At 38.0% G+C, this 17,279-nt stretch overlaps 1 protein-coding gene across 19 annotated transcripts in view; it reads right to left on the bottom strand.

Moving 5' to 3' along the window:
- PAM (peptidylglycine alpha-amidating monooxygenase) overlaps positions 1-17,279 on the bottom strand; it is a 278,000-nt gene that overhangs the window by 76,373 nt on the left and 184,348 nt on the right. For all 19 annotated transcript variants that reach the window (XM_032845671.1, XM_032845663.1, XM_032845654.1 and 16 more), the window contains exon 7: positions 16,609-16,692. In XM_032845671.1, coding sequence (XP_032701562.1) covers positions 16,609-16,692 — 84 coding nt within the window. The remainder of the gene's footprint in view (positions 1-16,608; positions 16,693-17,279) is intronic.

A 17,279-nucleotide genomic window follows, 5' to 3' on the forward strand; every position in this document is an offset into this window, starting at 1 on the left:
GTGGTACTTAAGGACTCCACTTACGCAGGAAGTTCATTCTCTTAATGGGAGGTGAATGCATGGGATGGGAGGATATCCATTCCAAACTATTTAGCTTGCTTTTCTAATAATAGCTTGTCGTTCCTGCTTGGATACAGGGCTAAGTAGTAAAGTAACTATGTGGAATAATGCATGATAATAACCTATTAGATGGTAGGTCCTTGGAAGACTGTTGGTCTCTCCTAATCCTTCCCTCTGGAGAGAGCCTTCTACACTTCATGAGCTCAGCTTGTCCTGGTGGTTTCCTGCTTCAATAAAAAACAGGTTAACCATCGATCCTAAGGGAACCAATGTATTGTTACAAGCTACATCCCACTAATTGGAAAAGTCCTTCAGAAAGACAGTTGTAGAGTGGATTTCAATTCACTGCACTCTCTTAGGAAGGTAAAGGAGAAAGCATGCACGTTATCTACTATTCCAGCCACAGTTTTGGATAATGGATCCTTCCCTTATGGAAGTACTGACAAAGCATGCCTGGAACCATTGCCAAATCTTATGAAAAGCAAAGAAATAACATGTTTAATGATAAAAACATAGTTCACGAAGTTTGTAAGCAAGTAGTCAATGGTATCATACCCCTCCACCCTTTAAGAGTGTTCTGAACAGGGACGCCTGGGTGGCTCAGTTGGTTAAGCGGCTGCCTTCGGCTCAGGTCATGATCCCAGCGTCTTGGGATCGAGTCCCACATCGGGCTCCTTGCTCTGCAGGGAGCCTGCTTCTCCCTCTGACACTCTGTCTGCCTGTGCTCTCTCTCTCTCTCTGACAAATAAATAAATAAAATCTTTAAAAAAAAAAAAGAGTGTTCTGAACATAAGTTAAAGGCCCACCTTCCTGACTTTCTCACTGTCTAGAACAAAAATGAATCAAGGAAATCAGAGTACACGTACCAATAATTTTGCAATAATGTACATAGATAGTGTAATAACTATTTTGCCTATAAGCTGGCTTGATCGTCACCTTACGGTTCTTTGTTCTAAATGATATTAAGGGGACAGATGAGATTTTGCTGAGATTACGTCATGGCTCCCAAGGTGACCAAGAATGGGCGATGACTTGGGGATGCATTTCTAAAGTTAGGGAATTTTCATGTAGTCAAAATCACTTGGAAAATCCCTTAGGAGAGTGCGGTCTCTTAATAGATACAACACAGCATTGTTTCCTTCGCATTGGAAAAGATTGCTGTCAGTTTCGTCAGTTGGGCCACGTTGTTTAAAAAAAAAAAAAGGTATTTCTACACAGTTGGACTGTATAGTTATATAAAAAAGTTTTTTTCTGTACATTTGAAATGCTGCAGCAAATGAGCTGGAAACAAGCACAAGAGGCAAATAGGAAAGAGTAGAAGGAACAGCAGACCGGGGTCTTGCGTTCGCTTTGGTTTTAACGAAGCTAATACATATAGCTCCTTTGTTGTTGTCTTTTTGTTTTTGTTTTAGTACCACCTGTACTATAAATGCAGGGTTTTTTTTTTTAAGATTTTATTTATTTATTTAATAGAGAGAGAGATCACAAGTAGGCAGAGAGAGAGGAGGAAGCAGACTTTCTGCTGAGTAGAGAGACCGATTTGGGGCTCAATCCCAGGACCCTGAGACCATGACCTGAGCCGAAGGCAGAGGCTTAACCCACTGAGCCACCTAGGTGCCCCTATAAATGAAGGTCTTAAAGTCACCTGACAGTATTCAGTAAAAAGGTGATCCTCCAAATTAACCAGAAAATGCATACCTGGAATTCTATATTGGAGTTTATTCAAAACAGAATTCAAGTCACCAAATGCCCCCTAGAGAACTCATGGTTCCTTGAAATCCTAATCTCAGAATATCAGGACTCTCCAGTTACAGATACACTGATATAAAATAATCTCCACTCAAAAAGCGCTAACACCTTGAGCAGTCACAGCAAATGTGTATCTGTTTAGCAGAAATCAGTGAAATAGGGGCACTGCTGATGCAGACACAACCTGCACAGAGGTTTTCCTGGAGGCTGTTGAAAGCTGGCTTAACAGACAAGCCTTGGTGCTAAATAAACAAACAACAACAACAAAAAAGCTTTCAAAAAAGAATTCCTTTTGAAGCTGTCACCGTAGCGAGTTAGTCTCTTTTGATTTCGTATTCACTGCTATGGGACTAGAAATTACTAGCTTCCATTTGTCCTGTGGCAAGGAAGAGAAAATGCATTTATCCATCTTGCAAGAAGATGACTTTCACAAATGATGGCCTGTTCTGTTCCCAAAAGAGATCAAATGGAAGGCAGGCAGGCAGGCTTACCAATGTGCTTTTATAATCCCTCTGTGTGTATAGGATGTTATGGCATGACTAATGTCAGAGCACCTTCCTGTTTCCATCCCTGATGAAAGCCCCCCCCCCCAAAAATCTACAGTAAAGTTTAGGACTTACACGATTCTTCTCTGAGAATTATGAATCACCTCCAGAATCAAATTTCTAAGGAAGTAAAATTAAAAAGACAAAACCCAACAATCTTAGGTAAAGAGTATTTTTTTTTAAATATCAGTGAGTTTTTAAATCATTGGCTGATTCCTGAACTTCCAGTTGAACTATAATACACAGAAAAATGCACAAATCAGAAGGCACAGCTTCAGGAATTCAAAAGAGCTAATGAACCCTTATAAACAACATCCATATCAAGAGGCAAACCCCCCCATTTGTGTCCCATTCCTGAGGCATTAAGTTTTAAAACTTTATGTTATGGATATGCTATATGCAAACATTTATTTGTCTTTCTGGAATTGTCTTTTAGCTAAAACCAGGCACATTTAACTAGTTGTCCACAAGCTTCAGGGGCTTTGGTTGGACTATTTAAAATATCACACCTGGTTACTAAGAAATATTTTTTCCCCTTTCTCTCAGGGAAAGTCCTTCAACTTCTTTACTGTATCTGTTTTTAATATATATTCACTTTAAAAATGATCATTTAAATTTTCTTCTGCATTCTTCCAATTATCATTCCAATTATGCAAAAGTCTAGGAGGCACACAGAAAATATTAGCTAAAATAAATAATGGAATGAAAAGGGGTTTTAAGATTTTTATCCAAAGATGCTGTTTTACTTATTTTTATTTATTATTATTATTTTTACTTTTTAAAAAGGTTTTATTTATTAATTTGAGAGAGAGAGAGATGGTGAGAGACAGCATGAGCGGGGGTGGGAGGAGGGGCAGAGGGAGAGGGAAAAGCAGACTCCCCACTGAGTAGGGAGCCTGACGGAAGGCTCAAGCCCAGTACCCTGGGATCATAACCTGAGCCCAAAGCAGATGCTAAATGGACGAGGTGTCTCAAAGATACTCTTTTAAATTCAATTTGAAACATAAAGTTAAAATTGTTTCTCATGTAAAATGCTCCATTATGAATTTCTGAATCATTTTGAGAGTATTTTTTTTATATATATAAAAGGTTAACCTTTCACTCCCGTTGGAATTCTCAACTCCTTTGTGCAACGTATCCCCCCCCCCCTTTTATTGAGCTCAAACCTCTAACTGCTCAGGAATGATAAACAAAAAGAGGCAACACTATCCTACTTTGTTTTGAAAACAGGAAGTTTATATTCTGCAAAAGCAGTAATTTAACTGCAATATATGCCTTTGAAGCTCAATCTAAAATCAGTGGCTACATTTTCCACCCAACTGTCTTCATCAGCTTAAAATACTATTGTATGTTGTGCTTGGTTCTTCAATGAAAAAATTAATCTGAAGTATCTAATTTACATATAATTATGCATGCAAGTAGTCCGTGGTATTAACTAGGGAATACACTTAGAACATTATAGCCCATATATTTGATTTAGCATTAATTTTCAGTCATTCAATATGTTTATGTTGAGATGTGAATAAAGTAACATTTATAAAGCACTTTAGAGTTAAGAGGTGGTATATAAGTACTAAGTATCACTTCTACATTAAGAAAAAACACTGAACCTTTCAGTGACCCAAATTATCTCTCAAAATTCCCTCAGTCCTTAAGCAAGTCTTTTCACTATAATATAAAGTGTTAGTATAGAAGGGACGCTGGTTACTGACCAGATTTTATTTTCCTTTCAGTTATTTCTAGGTGGTATGTTACACCTAAGTTGGGGAAATGAGAATAAGACAGACTTGCAAAAAAAAAAAAAAAAAAAAAGAGGCTAGGGAAGTGTGGAGAGGAGAAATATTCCTATTAATAAGAAAAACTCTTGAAAGTTTTCAAAGATAGCGAAAATAAGAATTAATAGGTAATGAAAAGAAATGGAGACCTGGATGAAGGGTTTCCAAATTGGATAAAAAGGGGAGTAATGTTTCTGCTGGCAGAAAGAGGGAGTTTTGTGGGGTCTCTTTCAGGCCCTGAGAATTATATTTTTCTTTCTTATTTTCTTCTTCTTATTATTTTTTATTTAATTTATTTTATTTTATTCTTCTTATTTTTCTTTCTTTTTTTTTAAGATTTTATTTATTTATTCGACAGAGAGAGATCACAAGTAGGCAGAGAGGCAGGCAGAGAGAGAGGGGAGGAAGCAGGCTCCCCACCAAGGAGAGAGCCCAATGTGGGGCTCGATCCCAGGACCCTGGGATCGTGACCTGAGCCGAAGGTAGAGACTTTAACCCTCTGAGCCACTCAGGCCCCCTGAATTATATTTTTCTAACAATATTTTGTAAATATCACTAAATACTGTAATTGAATCATTTTTATCAAATGCTTTCTGGTCATGTATTTATTTAGGGTTATCTTTTCCATTTTACTAGTAAGACAGTCAACTAACATACAAGGGAATTAATAGTAAATGGGAAATGGAAGGTGCAAATCCTAGCATAGCATATCTCTTTATGAACTTCTACCATTTGCCAGAATTCCTAGGACACAGTGAGCAAACATAAACGTGCGAAGGCAATGAAGGGGAGCCGTGAGGGACAGGGTGAAGGGTAGGAAACCTGCTGGGATATGTATGAAATATGTGAAAAATGCCTTGAAGCACGTCAGGGCCCTGAACTAGATGTCAATGAAACTTAATTGCATCTTCTCATTTTTATGTGAGCTGATGGGCAAGTAACTTTATTCCTCCTCTCAATTTCTTTTGGTTAAAAAATGAAATGTTATCTGCTATTAATTTAAAGGGAATTAATTAGTTGAGACTATGGAGCCGTGACCAACTTCAAAAGAGGAGTTAGTAATTATGAGTGATTACAAAAGCATGAGTTGCAAAGGAATAAATGAAGGTAAAGCATAAGGTTTTCTTGAAAAACAACTAGAAAACAAATTCAAAATACGACAAAACTAATTGGTATTAGGGAATGTTCTTTTTTCCTAAAAAAGACTTCTCACTTAAACTAAATATTATATTGTTTAATGTTAAGTTGCTTTTTTTTTTTAAGATTTTTATTTATTTATTTGACAGAGAGAGATCACAAGCAGGCAGGGAGGCAGGCAGAGAGAGAGGAAGGGAAGCAGGCTCCCTGCTGAGCAGAGAGCCCGATGCGGGGCTCGATCCCAGGACCCCGGGATCATGACCTGAGCAGAAGGCAGAGGCTTAACCCACTGAGCCACCCAGGTGCCCCTAATGTTAAGTTGCTTTAAAAACAGAGATAAAAAACACATTTTAGGGATTAAAAACATTCTTTAAAAAACACATTTTAGAGATAAAAACATTTTAAAGGCTATATGAATATAGCCTTTAAAAAAAGATACATGCATATATCCTTTTAAAAAGAAATAATACTGCAGTGCTTTATAGGTCTTCTCATAACCAAATGAATGAAAATGTAATTCCTGATCCTTAATGGCTATATTTAGGTATTAAAATAAACAGGTGTCCCATGGAATGAATGAGATGAATAGGGATCATTAGTTTTTCATACTGAGGATGATTAACAAAGTTGAAATGCAGGAAGCTAGGGAATCAAGGAGCTCACATTTATGTGAAGAGATCGGCAAGAGCAAAAAAATATTGCAGGATAATAGGCTTCTTTTGGATCATTTGGGAGGTATTGAATAGACCTAAAATCATTTCCATGACTCACATCAAGCTGCTTGTGTATAATGAAGGGTAGACAAGAACATGAAGAACATCCGATTACAATTCTTCTAAAATCAATGGGATTATCAAGCGACCTGATATAGAAATATCCCTGCTTGATAAGGGAAGTCGATTACTTCATACATCAGGATGAAAAGGCATAAATGAGATGAGGTAAACGACTCCATCTTTATACATGTTTATTCTGTTGTGCATGAATGAGTTCATCCCTCCCAGTTGCTAGTGGTTCAAAGGACTGTTAGAAACACTGACTCCACTGTTTGTTTTATATAGTCAGGAGATGAACTTTGGCTCATATACAAACTAGAAATCCAATGCAAATTAAATTTTTCTGGTTTTTAATAGCATTGGAACAGTAGCTATATCACCTTAGGCAAATCACTTCACCTTTCTGAGTATCGATCCCCATTTCTGTAAAATGGAGAGGTTGGGCCGGATGAGCCCTTCTGGCACACTGTTCTTACCTCATCATGCTGGAGACTCAGTTTCTAACTCTCCGGAGTTAGAAACAAGTACTTTAAAAACACGTTAGTACACAACACATAAGACCTATGGTTTTTACTCCTTTCTTCTCAGAAGAAAAGAAAAGAGTCATGATTTTCTTTTCAACAATGCCTTCTCAGCCATATCTCCATCTCTGCATCTGCAGAAGTCTAAGAGACTACAGAATTTTGTGCAGTCGGAATGTCACCTGCTTGTCAATCATTTCTCTCTTGGAATTGGTTTCATGGTCTCTGCCTTCCTCTCACTCTCTAGTCCCTCTCAGTCCATATATTCCACTTAAAAATAAAAATGTAAAAAACGGGGAGGATATAACTTATTTTTGTTCACCCTTCAAATAATTTTATCAAGATTAAGTGTAAAGAAGGAACATTTGCATAACTACATATAGAAAAGGGGATATCTAAGAAAGTCCTCTCTGCATTGTAAGTGGCTTCTACTATTACAACTCCTTGAAATCCAAACACCAAATTTTATGAAAAAGTTAAGAATAAACTCTTCTTCAAATTTCTAAGTGAAATCAAGAAAGTGCTAGAATACCAGACAGTAATTAAATGCATTTTCTTCTTTCAAAGCTTCCCCTTTCTTAAGAGAGTTGAGATTTAATTATACTTATTTTGGTAAGTGCAAATTATTCTACTCATGTCCCACGCCCCAGGAGATTGCCCTGACACACCCGTAGTATAGGGGGAAAAATGTAGAAGTAACTTCAATTCTTACAAGAAAATCTGAGCCTCAGTTTTTAAAGTTTAGTTCGCATCAAAATCAACTGGGCAACTCATTAAATCAGAATTCTGGGCTTACTGATACACTGGTAACATATTGTCTCTGGGGAAAAATATGCACATGTGTGTACATATGGATTTATTATCGTTTTCGTTAATATATATGATGTGTAGCACACAATAAATAATAAAATATATACTATTCTTTGCTGTAAATTCCCTATTGCCAGTTCAATGTCACAGAATTCTGTTTTTTTTCTGAACTTTTCCATAGCCAATGGATGGTTTTAATGGATGAGTGAGTAATTCAGACAAGAATGTTTGCTGATGGGGCGCCTGGGTGGCTCAGTGGGTTAGAGCCTCTGCCTTCAGCTCAGGTCATGATCTCAGGGTCCTGGGATCGAGCCCCACATCGGGCTTTCTGTTCAGTGGGGAGCCTGCTTACCCACCTCTCTCTGACTACTTGTGATCTCTCTCTCTGTCAAATAAATAAATAAAATCCTTAAAAAAAAAATGTTTGCTGATGTTCTCGTTTATTGAAACAACAAAGATACACGTTGTAACTGCATCGGCTTGTCAGTAAGGTGGGTAAAGTCTTTGCTGTGCTGGTTAAGAGTTCTTAATAATGTAAAGATATTTCCTCAAATTTTTAGACTATTCACAATAATCTGCCTAACACTTTTTCCATAATTTTCTCTCTCTCTCTTTAAAAAGATTTATTTATTTATTTATTTATTTATTTATTTATTTATTTATTTTAGAGAGAGAGAACAAGCACAAGCGAGAGGGGCAGGGGAGGGGGAGAGAAAATCTCAAGCGGACACCATGCTGAGTGTGGAGCCCATGCTGGGGCTTGATCTCACAACCCTGAGATCACAAGCTGAGCTGCAGCCAACAGTCAGAAACTTAAAGGATGGCGCCACCCAGGCACCCCTCCATCGTTTTCTTCAATCTAAACAACCTGTGGTTGATTCCAAGCTATGGATGGGACATCGTGGAACCCTGGGCTGGGGAGAGATGAGCCCTTAAACACCATTTTACAGTATTCCCACTCTGTGGATGCAAGAGAAATAACGGCTTAATTATCCCCAAGAGCAGAATTAATAAAATGTAGTAAAATAATTAGGAGGTGATAATTTTTGAGTAACTACTGCCTTCATTTTTAGGGATGGTTATAATCAGCAGACGACTCAAAAAACATCTGAAAATTAACACCTGGGTCTTGTGCGTCAGCATGAGCCAGCTCTAACCCACCAGCGCCTCACCTTTACTTTTCGTGCATCTGACTCAGTACCTGGTTGGAACCAGGAATTTTCACTTCAAAAAACACCCCAAGGAGATTCTGGGGCAGGTATTCCTTAGATTAAATTCTGAGAAACCCTGACTTCTCAGGATTTAGAAAAAGAGTATGCACTTTAGAGGTAATTCTTTTAAGACCCTCCAGCTAATTCCAATCCTTTTAATGAAATAATAAGAGGAGCTCTTTATTTAAGTAAATAATGGGCAAAATTTTTCAAGTGTGAAAACATCTAGTGGAGGTAAAGATATGAGGCTCGCTCATTCGCTTGGATTGTAAATGGGAAAAACTGTTTTGTTGGGTAATTTGGTGGAATCTGTTAAGGCTTTAACACCACACAACCCAAAAACCCCATTTCTAGAAATCTACCCTGCAGTAGCAACACATCGTTACTTAAAACACTGCTTACATTAAAGTTCACTGCAGCATCACTCGTGATAGCAAAAAGCTCAGAACTTTAATGTCTTTAGTAGGGAACAGGATATATAAATTTTAGTGTATTGCACAACAGAATACTAGGCAGGTATTATAAGTAATGGAAGAGCTTTACATGGTCCGCCTTAGAAATATGCCCAGGGTACATCGTTAAATTAAAAACAACAGCAGATGCAGATCTGTGAAGAGAGTGGTCTGATTTTTGCCCAAAAAAGAAAAAGTGCATAGATACACATCTGGGGTTTCTGTGTTTATACAGAAAGGTTAGTTAGGATAAGCATGTGAAAAGTAGGCAGATATAAATGATAGTTACCTGGAGGTGGGAGTCCAGGGACAGAGGGGGATAGAAATGAAAAGGGTATCATACATATGTAATCTATATAGATATTTCAGTAGTTTCACTGAGGTGTAACTCACATAACATACAATTTACCCCTTTAAAGTATGTAAGTCTTTGGTTTTTAGCACATTGAGATGTGCAACTGTCACCTCATATTACAGGTTTTTGAATAGTAAGGGGTTGTGAGTGATTTTTTTTTTTACTGTTTTTTTTTTTTAAGGTTTTTCTGTATTTTCCAGAAGATGAAAAATAAAGTTTGGGGGGGTTTATTTTAATGGGAAAGTATTCAGATATATCCAGAGTCCTTGTTTTTATTTTAACTGAGAACTCAAGTGTTAGAGAATAGGCTTCTTTGTTCTAATAGAAGTATTTGCAATTCTAAAGTCTGAAAAGCTCTGGAATCCTAAGGTTTTTTTTAATAGTGTTTGGCAGCAAAATTTGGTCTAAACGGATGTGATGCTATTTATGGTCTTCATTTATCCCTTGTAGTGTAACTATTTGAACATTTTTCTATAGGAATTCAAGCATATATGATTAGGGATGGTGCCCCAGACTCCCAAAGGTGATATAATGTAATACTTGATTTATGTGTCCCAATTCCTTCCTATCAGATTTAAAGTTCTTACTTCTAAGCCACATCTGGCCCACAGCACTTGAGTAAAAGTTTGTGGCCTGATATCAAGAATAATAAAGAAATAAAAAATTGGAGTCAGAGAGGGAAGAACGGAGACTTGCTGAGTGGCATGGGTATCACAGTCTTGGGAGAAAAGAGGGAAACTGACGTAAAGTGTACCCTTCCTGGAACCACATTTCTGTATGTGTTGAGGATATGTTTGTTTAAGCAGGGCTGTTGTCCCTGGTGTTGAGAACCCTGGAATGAAAGACCATGGTGAGAACTAACCTCATATATATATATATATATATATATATATATATTTTTTTTTTTTTTTTTTTTTAAGATTTTACTTATTTGAGAGAGCACAGCATGAATTGGGTGGGGGGGCAGTGGAAGAGGGAAAAGCAGACTCCCCATTGAGGAGGGAGCCTGACCTGGGGCTGGATCTCAGGACTCTGAGATCACAACAGGAGTCAAAAGGCGGACGCTTAACCAACTAAGCCACCCAGGTGCCCCTAACTTCCTATATTGTAAAAGGGGATTAGGCTTGTTGGACTATGTGCACATCAGGGTCCTATTCAGGGAAGGCAAGGCTGAGTGCTAGTAATGTGATGTCTAGATCTTCCTGTCCACGTAGAGAGGCTCATGGCTTTTAGGCAGCTCCCTGAGGGCAGGGAAACAGTAACATTGTCCACATGTGCAATTTCAGAAGAGGTTCTTCTTTTTTTTTTAATTTATTTTTTTATTAACATATAATGTGTTATTAGCCCCAGGGGTACAGGTCTGTGAATCGCCAGGTTTATACCCTTCACAGCACTCACCATAGCACATACCCTCCCCAATGTCCATCACCCAACCACCCTCTCCCTACCCCCACCCCCAGCAACCCTCAGTTTGTTTTGTGAGATTATGAGTCTCTTATGGTTTGTCTCCCTCCCGATCCCATCTTGTTTCATTTATTCTTTTCCTACCCTACAAACACCCCATGTTGCATCTCCACTTCCTCATATCAGGGAGATTCAGAGGAGGTTCTTAAATATGGAAAGTAATCCAGAATGCTAGAAAATACATGGATTTAAACACGCCACCCACAATAACCCTCACTTTGCAGAGGAGTAAAAGCACACGAGGTGTATCTTCCTAGAGAGCATGCAGGAGGAAGCCGCTGGGAGGGGTTTAGAGAAAACACCAGAGGAAGCGGTGGGCCATGACCTTCCCCGCAATTTCCCCCCATCTCCGCTCTCTCCACAATCAAGTATCAGGGAGTCAAGAGCACTGTCATGCTTCCACTAAAGTCAGAGTCGTCTGCTTTATTCTGGAATGAAGTAATTTTAAGTGCAGCTGCCCTGCCACTGATCTATGCTCCATCTTGTTCAAAAATGCATTAGCAAGGGATTTTTCCTGGGCTCACAATTTCAAAGCTTTTTGCAATAGCTAGCTTCCTGGCAGTAGTCTCGTTAAGAGGCAGAGACGCGGCAGAAGTTACAGTGAAATTAGAATGCCTCCAGAGCTTTCTGTGTTCCCTTCTGCCTGCCATTGTTTCCACTCTCTTGTGCTTTTCCTTACGGTCCCACAGTGGTGGTGAGCCAGGAACCTCCCATGCCTATATGGGTGAGTGTGGGGTGTACGCGCTTGAACTCACACCCTGTGTCTAGTAACGCCCACCTCCCTGGAAGGAAGCTGTTCAGAAGCTACACCTAACGGATCATAGGCTGGCATAAACAAGGCAAGGAGAAGTCAAATCCAAAGGTCACCAAGTCCAGGCACTTGGGTGACAGTCCTGGTGACACGGGGAGAGGGTCTGTATCCCTGACAATACCTGCTACTTTTCCTATAAGCAACAAGAGCTGAAGGAGAATACGTAGTTTACAGCTTGGAAATTCTGTCAACCCAAAGATGTTGATGACTTGGGCACAGGTCCTTTCCTCCATGTTTAAGGATAGCTGTTCCAACTTCAGTTAGTGAGTAAATGGGTTTCCCAATTGGAGAACTGAGTTAATGTTGAAGACCAGGAAGCTAAAACCAGTAACTCCGCAAAGGAGAGGCCAGTTTTCTTAAGATTCCCATAGGCGAAAACACCCAGAAGAAATGTGGCAAATTTCTGTAACAAGCGCAGGAGAATTTTCTCTTTGGAATAAGACTCTATTGAAAAAACTTGCGTTGGAAAAAAAAAAAAAAGAGGACCTAGAAAAAAAAGAATCTCTAGTTCCTATTATTCTAATTTCCTTGAGGGAAGGGACAGTCTTGTAGTTTATCTTCTTATAAATGAACTATGAATAAAAAAAATCTGTTGTGGAAAACAGTAAGCAGCTTAACTAAGAAAGTTCTAGTCACAATGTGACAGCTATGAACAGCTCTGTGTCTAAATATAACAAGAAATTATAACACCCTGGAAAAGTAACCAGCGCACTCTTTATATTAGGAGCAACTATGACCAAAAGGTTGGATTTAGGGCAATTTATGTCACCTTGAAGCCTTTTATAGGGACAATAATGATACCAGTTAACATTTACTGAGTACTTAGCAGGTACCTTTCTATGAACCATTATGATCCCATTTTATAGGTGAGGAGGAGGGCAGAGAGGTCTAGAAACTTTGTGAGGTTAACAGAACTAGAAAGTACCTTTGCCAGGCCATCTGATCTTTTAGAGTCAAATCACCTAACCCCTGGCACAATGTTATTGTTTATATGGGATATTCATTTCTTTTTTTTTTTTTATCTTATTTTTAAGCAATCGCTATACCCAACATAGGGCTTGAACTCACAACCCCAAGATCAACAGTCTTACACTCCATTAACCAAGCTGGTCAGGATCCCTGGGACAATCATTTCTAATCATATTGCATTATTTTTTCTGTGGAATATTATTTTATAAGGAGCTAGGAAGTGTACATTTAAAAAAGAATTCATTCTGGCTTCCTGGAGCCTCAGTCCTGGGTCACCCTGGCATGCTAAAGTCCCGATCTTTTCTTCATACATAAGGCTAGTGATTTCCCACATGGTCAAGCTTAGGACTGAAACCGAGGTTACTGCTTGGCTGATAAATGCTCTGAGTGCTTTGCAGAATAAAGTCCTAACAAAGCTGGGTACGGTCCGACCCCACCCTTCAACAATGTTCTCATCTCTTGCCACTTCTCTCTGCATTTCACACTCCAGTAGCACCAAATTACCAAAAGTTCCTTGTGGACATGAGGCATTTCACTCCCCTGTGTCTAGGCACATGCTTTTACCCATCTGGAATGAGTCTTCCCCCTGGCCCTGCCTACCTGGGGGCTCCTGATCACCATTCAAATATCCTTGCTCTGTTTCCATCTGCCTAGAAGCCTCTTCTAGACACCTCCCCTCCCTTCCCAGCAAACCTGCACGTTCCTCCTCTCCACAGCCCCCGGAGCTGGTATAAATTTCTAGTATTGTCTAGAAATGCAGATTCTGCGCTTGTCTCTCCTGCTAACATATACTCAACTCCTGTGGACAGGAAGGTTAGGATACCTAGCCCCAGCAAGGGTCTGACACTGTATCTGATGCGGCGTTTAATAAAGATGGCTCTTTCAAAACGACACTTTTATAGCTTCACATTCTGTGCAATTTCCAAAAGAAACAAAGACCAATCTGAAACAAAGGTTTCATGTAATCCCACAGAACTCACTAAAATCACTCTCAATTTTTTCTTTACTAATAGATATCACAGTCCAAGACACACTCAGTCTGGCTTCTGATACTTTATCACATTCCAAAAAATTTTAAAAGATTTTTCCTTCACTGTTGGTGTTTTATTAAAGAAAAGTCCTAGATTTCTCACGTAAGGATATATACTCCCCATAAGGATAAATACTTACACCCTTAAGACAAGTATTTCCCTACCTTTCAGTAGTGTAGCAACTTCCTTATACAGTTAGTCTGCTTCTGATATTTAATTTCTATACTTAAAAATATCATCAACAGTTTGAACACTAAGTTCAAATTGAAAAACATCAAGATAATGGTTTTAACATTTTAAAGGAAGAAAAAGAATCACACAATTCTGACTTTCCTGTTTATTGACTATTTTCTTTCTTTTCCTTGTTCTTTCTAATACTTGGAAACAAGCACGCATACATACAGTTTCATGATTTGTTATTATATAGTCTATATAAATTTTTATGATTTGCTATTATACCATTTATTTAACTAGCCCCTTATTAGGGACCTTTGTTTAAGTTCCAGTTTTTCATATTAGTAATTAATGGGGCATAAACAACCATGGGTAGGTAGCTCCTTTAAAAACAACAACTCTTTCTTTAGGATAAAAGCCTTCAGTAAGATTTTAATGTTCTATATAAAATCCATATAATATGACAAAGTTGCTTTTCAAAACACTGCACTAATTTAAAAAGCTTCCCAAACTGTGCCAGATTAATTCAAACCCTGGTAGTCCTACTTCCATAATTCCATCTCCACTCACTCCTGATTTAATAAATATAAAATGCTCTCTAGGTTTAGTGAGATTTGATATCTTCCCATGTGTTTTTTTATTTTCTAAGTCACATATCGCTTAAGGCACAAGATCTTATCTAATACTACTGAAAAGATTACATGGGTAAAATTTTTTGTTTATATTTTAGTTATGTTTTAGTAAGGTCCATGAATTATAGTACCAGTAATCCTTCTAACTCATACCTCATATACACCTTCTTTTAGAAAAACGGTTCCCAAAAAAGTGAAAAATGAAAAATCTGTATAAAAATTCTTCATCAGTGTCTTAAAGAATAACTGTATATTTACCTATCAAATCTCAGAACTTTTAAATTATCCCTAGATTAAACATAAATTACAAAACAAAACTAATTCCTCACCAGTAATAAATTAAATTAGGACAGTAATATATTTTAAAACTAGTCTCTATCATCCATCTTCCCTAGGGTATCAGTGTGCTACCTGTTAGGAAATATTACAAAGCTAGGAGGAATGTGGCCGAAAAGTGAAGTCCAGGGCTCCACAGAGGGACAGAAAGTGGGGCTGGGGAATGTGTGCGGGTATGGCCAGCTACGTTAGTTGTGGTGGGCAGGGAAAGCCTTCCTTGCCTTCTAGGGAAAATTATAGTCTTGATCAATGTTTGGAAGTCAGCAGTGCCGGACTCTCCCTGTTCCACTGACACCAACATGGTAACTTTTTAGAGCAGATCATTTCTGTTTATTCCTCAAACACAAACATTCATTCCATTGTTTTCAACAAAACCCTATCTCGACACTGCAGTTAACAACTTAAGTTTTAAGGCTCTGTTCCAAAAATGGAAAGCTATTTGTATATTATAACTCAGTGTATTTTTAATATAAAAACAAACTTTATTTGGAAGTTAGCTTCATGGGCTGGTCCCTAGGAGCTTGTTTAGCTGAAAATATATCTGATTGCAGTGCTAATGATAATTTTTCAATCATATAAAATTATCCTTCCTAATACCTGTTTCCAGAGAAAGACTGTATTTACCATCCCAGTCCTGAATACTGAGAATCTATGGAAACCATGACCACAGGAGGCACTCTCAGCAAAGGTTCCCCAAGGATACCTCATGGACCGAGATGGACATGTACTTCAAGACTTAGTTGCCAGAGAGGAAGCTAATGTGTCTGGAGAGGAAAATGTATGAGGTTAGTTAGCAGAAATATAATGTTAAATTAGAGAACTCGGGGCAATATGTATAAGTCAGCAAGACATAGTGGAAAAGCTGATAAGCCAAGGAGAAGATTGCTTAATATTTACACTCCCGTGAACACTGAAGTGTGAACCTGGAAGGCAGTTGGAGTTTGACTAAATGCAGCAGAAGGAAGAAGTACCAGTCTCGGTTGCCTTGGGAACGGGGCCCCTTCCTCATGTTAATGATTCTATAATAAGAAAAGGAGGATTTAAATGGAGTACATAGTACAAACTTCCCGTTATAAAATAAAGTCATAGGGATTAATGTACAGCATAGGGAATAGAGTCAATAATATTGTAATAACTTCGTATGCTGACAGATGGTAACTAGACTTATCATGGGGATCATTTCATAATGTATAAAAATACTGACTCACTATGATGTCCACCTGAAATGAGTAAGATATTGTATGTCAATTATAATTCAATAAAGAAAAAATGAAGTGCATTGTCATCATGGGTAGACCAATGACGCTTTAGCAGGTGTCAAACGAGTAGGTGGCGTCTGTGCGTCAGGGCAGCAGACGATGGATGAGGTCATGAAGAGACAAGTGTAGATCACAGATAAAGCACTGACATGAACCTGAGTGTTGGGGAACTTTCCTGGTACTGCAAGACATGTGGGCTCTTCCAGTGGCTTGCCTATAGTAGTGGAAATAAATTGCGAAATCCCTAGTCTGCTGACATTAATCCTTGGAAGGAATCCCCTAATAGGAGAGGGTAGATAAGAAGATACACTGGAAAGCAAAAGAACCCTGAAGTCGGCATAAGAGAAAGACGCACAGTAGGATAAGAGAATCCACTTTTCAAAATAAAAGTAATTTCTTCGGTAGTCCCAAATTAAAGGGAACAAAAGCAGTGGGCAGAATGTGTGGTCAAGAGTAGGTATGTACATTTTACATTTTTATATATATTTCATATATTTATAGTATTCAAAGTTGTGCTTAGTTCCAATATTTCAAAACTTACCTCTGAAAGCACTAATATCCCCATAGTGTACTTGCAGTACAAAGTATTTACTTCCAGTCTCTCCTCCAACTCTGAATCCAACACCTAAAGGTTTATAAAGAAGATGAATTAATATTTTAGAAATCAAAGTCTAAAATGGAGCTAATCTCAGGTTGCTGATCTATGAAATCCAAAGGGAAATAAAATAGCATATAACATAAGAAATTATGTTATATGAAAAAATGAAATAGGTATTCACTGAACATTTCTAATATAATCTATCATTCCTTCTCAAAGCTCTGATAGAATTCTATTCATACTTCCCATTTCAGAACTGAAGTAATCATATATACTTTAAGAGGAGAATTCACTCATTCTGAAAATAATAGAACAAAACAAAATGCTACTCTAGGTGATTATATAACAGATATACATAAATCCATTCTTTCATTTTGTTTTGTAGATAGTCATATTCATTTTTATTTTCTGATTGAATATAGAAAACAGACTTCTTGAGAGCACCTCAGGGGAAATGCTTTCATTCGCATATGAAAACTGGTATCTGCAAAAATGTTATTGAGGAAATCAGTTATCAGTGAGATTGCAAAGTCCAGTGTGTCAATAGGTTCTTGGAATCCGAAGGGTTCCTAAGAGTTGTACTATTAATAGAGTTTGCTAGGAAGCTTAAAAAA

Source organism: Lontra canadensis, unplaced genomic scaffold (assembly GCF_010015895.1).
Source record: "Lontra canadensis isolate GAN:19392208 unplaced genomic scaffold, GSC_riverotter_1.0 scaffold4, whole genome shotgun sequence".
In the NCBI taxonomy this organism is placed as follows: Eukaryota; Metazoa; Chordata; class Mammalia; order Carnivora; family Mustelidae; genus Lontra; species Lontra canadensis.